Here is a 6,859-nt window from a genome sequence, read left to right on the forward strand (position 1 = left end):
AAAAAAAGCAAAAAAGCAGCCTTGCCCGGGCCGTTTGGAGAAACCTGCGGCAGATCTGTCAGACGAGAGATCAGCTCCGGACAGCCTGAAACGAGATCGCTTTTACAAAGCTCCGGGAGAGTCGGTGCCACCCGCCCGGGAACCGGCTCCGGCCCGGCCACCAGCTCGTGTCTACCGGAGCCCGCGAGAAAAAAGCGCCCCGAGATGGAGCAGCACAGCGAGCAGGAGGGGAAGGAAACACACACGCGCTGCTTGGCAGTTTATCTCTGCAACAGTCTACTGCTTTTAGGAAAAGTCAATTCACAATAAATTATAAATATGCTAAGAACACAACCTCTCTGTTCCTTGTAGCTCTACTAAGATAACGTGTTTTTTTTGTTGTTGTTGTTTTGTTTGTTTTTACTAGAAAATCCTATTCTTTCTCTCCTCTAAAAGTTAGGTATATGTCGGTGGGKTTTTTTTTTCTCCTAAACAATTTACATTGCGGCTCTGAGAGTGCCCCACCACCACCACTCTCTCTTACCTCCCCGTATTTTCTCCTCTTCCCAGTGATTCACTATGAAAGTTGAAGATGAACGGGGTGGCCTGTAAAGATTCTACTTAATTTCCAGGCCAAAGTCATCTTTTCTGCTATGGCACGATTAAAATAACAAGGAAAGCAAAGAAAATGAAGACTAAAACAACAACAAAAACAACAACAACAACAACAAAGTCATAAAGCTACCCAGCGCAGTTGGGAGTTGGGCTCTCATTAATCGACTATCCCGGTATAAAGTTGGAGAATTGCAAATGATTTGTGGGGTGCAATTAAACGCAAGTCTTACGAATGTGTCTGTCTTGCAGTAGTTTAATTAAATCGTCTGGTTCCTTGGGCACCTCGGTGTGTGTGTGTGCGCCGGGTGCCGGCAGTGGCGGTTAGGGAATCATTGTCCTTACGTGGATAAAGAAAAGCAGTGCGGCTTGTTGGGGGCTTGGGCCAGGCTTGTTCGGGGCCAGTTGTGTTTGCCGCTTTGCCTTCCGTGGAGAACGTGCAAGCAGGGAGAGCTGTTCGGGAGGAAGCCTGTGTCTATGTTACACTGCAGGGAGAAGAAAAGATGGGAGAAAATAGAGAGAAACAGCACAAGGGGAAAAAAAAAAAAAAAAAAAAAAAAAAAAACAGCCTGGCTCCCCCAAAAGGAGCTGCAGTTTTGGCTAAGTTGCCTCCTACGTGGCAACCCTAAGAGGGAGGGCCAAGGAGTGGAGGGGAAGAATAATAATCAACATCTTGCATGCAAAGGTGGAAGCGGGGAGCTGTTCCCGTGGCGCGGGGCTGTTTGTCAGCACTGCGGTCGGATGCGCTGCCCGGGGCGGGGGGCGGGAAGCGGGTATGTGGGGGGCTTGAGGATGCCGCTTTTCGGGGAGGGGTGGGAGGGGAGGATTCACTCCTTGCCCTGCTCCTTGTTCATTTTCTTCATTTTCATCCTTCGGTTCTGAAACCAGATTTTGACTTGTCTTTCACTCAGGTTGAGGAGTCTGGCCACTTCGTGTCTACGGTCCCTCGTCAGGTACATATTGAATAAAAACTCCTTCTCTAGTTCCAGGGTCTGGTATTTCGTGTAAGGGCATCTTTTTTTCCTGGAGGAACGGGCGTGAAGCCAGCTGGCAGCTGGGTTGGCTGAAAGAAAAGCAGGGAGATCAATACGAGGCAGCTTGAGTGTTTCTCAGAAGGTTTTAATCATGCCATCAAATATTAAGATTATATACACGCATATGCGCGCCTGGGTGAAAAAAAAATGCGGGGTAGCAGCAGAAGCAGTAAGGAAAAAAAGAAAAAAAGAAAAAAAAAAGAAAAAAAAACCACAGCAAAAAACCACCACTCCTGTGGGATGCTGAGGACATCTGGAGCGAGGGGGGTGTGGGGGGGGAGCTGGTCCCCATATCCCCAACAGAAGCCCCCCCCCCCGAGAGTCCTTCGGGGTAGGGAAAGATTCAAGGGAGAAAATGGGTTGCCCCGCGTGTCTACGTGGGGTCCGTGGGCCTGCGCGCCCCTACCCCCCCACAGGGAAGCGCCCACGCGGCCGCTGCGGTCCCAGCCACAGCTCCGCTCCCCTGCGCGCCCCTCCGCCGCCGCGGGCAGGATGGGGACCACCCGCCTGCACTTGCGCGGCTGCATCCCGCACCCTGCACAGCGAGCAGCCACGGCAACATTATGTATTTATATATATATTTATTTTCAGATGTGTTTTATTTCCCCACGTGTCTGCAAAAACACCTATAGACACAGAGTTCAGGACAAGAACACAGCGAGGAGGTCTGGCCGAACCTTTCACAAATCCTGCTTTTTTTTTTTTTTTTTTTTTTTTTTTTTCTTCCCTAGAAACGGCCTGGATACAATAAACATCATCTGAGGGCTGCACGGGCTTTGCTGCGCGGGCTCTGCTCAGTGTTAAGCGGAGACCCAGACACGATCAGCGAGGCCCCCAGCGCCAGAAATGCAGTAGAAAATAAACAGCGAGCTGCCCCCCGCCCCCGCATGTGAGAGAAGTTATGTGGGATCCTTTTAATAAAGTCAAATTTCATCAATTAATCCAAGGAGAGGAGGAAGGGGGTGCGAAATWTTCGGTTTATAAATGAGGGAAAGGGGAACCCCACTGAAATGGGGCTGCAAGTGGTTCCCCGAGGGAGCCCGCCCCCCAAAATTAGGCTGTTTGGGGGTAAATCCCCTAGCAGTCGCTAATCATATGCAAATATTAGCTGACCGTTGGGGAACAGGGAGGCGGGAAGGAGTAAAATGAAAGGTTATGGCCAGACCACGTATTTCTATTTTATTTCCTTTGCCTCCCCTGAAATGATGACTGAAGCCATAAACCTTTACACCAATTTAATGGACCATTATAAATATATACATACACACACGCTCCTGCCACCAGAATGTTTCCTCTATGTAAAATGAAATATATTGAATATTTTTAAAATAATCCGGTTAATCTTCCACTGTAAGTACTGCCTCTTACAAATTTGCATGACTATTTCCTTAATGTAATTGACTTGATCTAATATGCAGAATTAAATATTAAAGAGGAAGAAAGCTGTTAATAATTGATACTGTTAATCCTTCTACCCATCCTTTAATGGCAATGGCGGCTTCTACTTCATAACAGATTTGATTTGATTTTTTTGGTSATACCTTGGATCATTAAAATATAAGACATTTTAAATGCAAAAAAATTTTATCTATTCACTCCATGTACATGTCCCAAAAGGGAAGCGAATGAGAAGAGGTTCTGGCATAGGTTTTCCTGAAAATCTAGCAAATAAATCAACAGATTCCGGTGCCATCCACAATGCAGAGATTCATTATTATGAAATACTTGCAAAAATTGAAAGAGTCGGGGAAATTGGTGGGAGTACTTTCTGCAAAACAGCTCCGTCTCCCAGTCCTGGCAGGCTCTCAACATCAGCCCAAATTAAACTATTATTTAAAACAAAATATGCGTCGTAACCACATGCCATAGAAACCACACAGTATCCTCTTAGAGCGGGTCCCTGCACTCACTTATAACTTAATAACATTTTCTTGGACTAGATTTTTATATATTCAATTTCAGGCACATTGAACACAGAACCTGGATATTTAATTCTCTCAAATCATTCACCTCACGGTTGCAGTTTGTTCTGGATCTCTGCCCAGTACAATAGAATGGGACTTTCTTTTTGTGTGTGTGAGAGAGGGTGTGTGTGTGTGTGTGCTTGTGTGTGTCTCTGTGTGTGTTCATGGTGTAAGTTAAATGGTAGGAAAAAAAAAAAAAATGTAACGCTAACATCCTGGACACGGAGAGGAGGGAATTAAAGGGACGGAGATACACTCTATTTTTAATCGTATGGTTGTTGTTGTTGCACGTTGGGGGAAAAAAAAAAGAAAAGAAAAGAGCAACAACAACAAAAAAAGAATTACTGTGTCATTACACACTACACAGCCTCTGCAGTGCCAGACCCGCGGCGGGGCTGTTCCTCTGCCTGTTCCAGCCAGTCACTTTGGAAAACTTGAACATTCACAAAATATTTACCGTGGCCGTGAAGCCAAGTTTGTATCTCTCGCCTCCTGCACAGACTTTGGCTCCGTTTTACCTTTCAATTTGAAGCCAGGGAATCGGTATGAGGTTAAGATACTCCTTTTCCCTAGTTTTTTACTCTATTTCCCCTGCATTACCATTAAAATACTAATATTATTAAAATGATTTCATGGGGATTTTTTATACACATTATTATTATTCAGGAGAAAGAAGAAAAAAAATATATCRGTCACTAAAAAGGCAGATAGTGCAGTTTAACCGTTCACCAATCTCTCTACATTACAAATAAAGTCTTAATTTAGCTATAAGAACCCCCCCGCTTTTTTTTTTTTTTTTTTCTGCGAAAGAGGGCGCAAAGCTTTGCAATATTCATACCTTGAATCATTGCATTTAATAAACAGAGTTACAAAAAATCACAAACACACAAACAAACAAACAAAACAAAAAGCTCGAGACAACGTGACAAGCGCAGTGAGCGAAGCTGCCCGGCGCCATGCATCTCTCTAGGTAAATTCTAGTAACGGGCACGGATAAAAAAGAAAACATTGCTGTTTACTTCCCCCCACGTGAACTTTTCCTCTTTTTTTTTCGGTCTTTCCCCTCTCCTTGTCCTCCGACCGCCGCCCTCCGTCCCCCTACCCTTCTTCCCCATATTTATTCGCTCCCCGCTTCCCTTCCCCAGCCCACTACCCTCCGTGCGGATTGACTCTCGCTTACAAAAGTGGTCTCTGCTGCCGGAGCCAGCTCTCTGTAGATAAGACGCCTTGCTCCAGCTTTTGTCCGCTCTGGACTCTGCTATGCTCAGAGACGAAGCTCAATTTTAATTTTATTTTCAGCAGAGACAATGCCACCCCACTCCCCTCCCCACCTCTTCCCCTTAGGTTGGCATCAGGAATCTGAGAGTTTTCTTTAAGCCCTGATTTTAAACTTTACGCAGCATTGTCCCCTTTTATTGCACCTCCTCCAGCTTTTATACTGTTTACTTCCTCACTTTTATAACTTACTTTGATCTGTCCTTTCTTTGTCTTCGCTTCCTTCACAAACTTTATTGTCCTCGAAGCTGGGCCTTTGATTGGAAACGATCCCTTCCCTTGCAGCAGAAGTTTCTAAATTGTACTCCTGTGTGCCCTGTTTATGGACATCCCCGGGACGGCCCAGCAGCGGCTCTGCTTTAACGGATCCCTGCCCCGGGAGGCTCTCAGCTCTAGGCACGGGATCCAGCCAGCTCCGTAGATACCTGCTATCAGATGGGACGCTTTGATGTTGAATATATGGATGGTAGACGGCAGGAAGGGTACCAGAAGAATGTGGATTCAAAGGAGTCCAGGAGGCGCTGAAAACTGGAGGTTTTGGCTGGAAACTACAGGAGGGGAATTCTAGATGCTCATTATGCCCAGCTTGCCTGGAACTTGTATATTGCCCAGATGAAAATTTAGCTGAAGGCGAGTCTTCACTTTCATGACTTATAATAGAGTCGACATAGTAATTGCTAAGAGTTCCAGAAATGGACATTCTCAGACATCATACAAAGCACGGTTCAATGAAGGGAAAAAAATATATAGGACAGATCTAGATTTGTACTCGACCCCCTTCTCCAACTTCCTAGCCAACAAAGTACAGTTGGGCTGCTGTGTTGTGAGCTCCCAGCAAAATGATTGGTCAAACTTTTTTCGTGTGCCTGATAAAGCGTCAGGCGCGGCGTAAATCAATCGCCGCCGAGGGGGCTGCGCTGCGCTGTCATCCGCCCTTGCATTCCATATCAAGGATGGATTGTTTTATGTTTATGCAATGTTGCAAAACGTCAGGAGTTTAGCAAAGCCACGAAATAGCCAGAGCTGTGCCCAATATCCCTTCGTAGATATGCCCCCGAAATATTGGGTGGGGGGGGTCAGGAGGAGGGGGTTGGAGGGAGATTTTTTTTTTTTAGGATGATGCTGATATTCTTTCTTTAATAACCATCATGGATGTGTGTGTGGGGGGAAGATAAAAGCTATTCTTTGCCACTCGGGCTCCAAAGCACCATAGCAAAAAGCTTGGGAACAAGCACAGTGCCTCCACCCCCGCACCCCACAACCCTCCCCTAATCTTATATACATAGATATGTGTATGTGCAATACATGCATATAAATGCAAATGCCCAGATACATGCATTTTTACAAAGATACTGAGGGACCAAGGTAGGCAGAGTGGGGGGAGTGTGTTATAAATAATTAACCCATCAGTGTGGGAAAATGGATCGTTAAAATAGTAAAATAATGTGGTTAAATATGAAATTTAAAAGGTCAATGAGATGGACGTGACGTTACGACTTTGACCAGCAAGCTGCTGAGCTTCTGGTTCCTACATACTTTCAAAGTCTGTTTTAAAATACGTCTGCTTATAAATACATGCGTATATAAAAAATAAAAAATATATACATACGCATATATGGCCACACGTTTCTTGGTATAATCTCAGGTCTGCTCTTCTCGGGCTAAAATAGTCTAACACATTGCTGAAATCAGAAGCCTTCATTTAACTTTACAAGGCTGGTAAAATAAAGTGCGCCACTGATTCTGCTTTACAGAATGCCTTAAACTTGTGACGGTTAAATAGTTTAATAAAACTTACATTAGCTTTGTTTGATTTTTATAGCCTTGAATTTATTGCCTGTGGAAAAGAAAGGGGGCAAAAGAAAAAAAAAAAAAAAGAAGAAGAAAAAAAAAAAGAAATCCTTCGCGTTTTCGCTTCCCGTGCCCCCCTACCTCGCACCTCCACATAGCTCCGTGCATGTGCTGGGTCCCACCCACCCGTGCCGCTGCCAACGC

The 6,859-nt window shown here is 45.1% G+C and overlaps 1 protein-coding gene across 1 annotated transcript; it reads right to left on the reverse strand.

The window, feature by feature from the left end:
- Window positions 1-1,418: 1,418 nt before the first annotated feature.
- Window positions 1,419-5,564, reverse strand: HOXB9 (homeobox B9). The gene is made up of 2 exons (XM_026054462.1): window positions 5,057-5,564; window positions 1,419-1,654 (listed from the first exon to the last, which is right to left on the reverse strand). The coding sequence occupies exons 1-2, from the start codon at window positions 5,562-5,564 to the stop codon at window positions 1,419-1,421; spliced, it is 744 nt and encodes a 247-aa protein (XP_025910247.1).
- Window positions 5,565-6,859: the final 1,295 nt, after the last annotated feature.

This window comes from Nothoprocta perdicaria, unplaced genomic scaffold, assembly GCF_003342845.1.
Source record: "Nothoprocta perdicaria isolate Ctin4 unplaced genomic scaffold, notPer1 scaffold_121, whole genome shotgun sequence".
Lineage (NCBI taxonomy): Eukaryota > Metazoa > Chordata > Aves > Tinamiformes > Tinamidae > Nothoprocta > Nothoprocta perdicaria.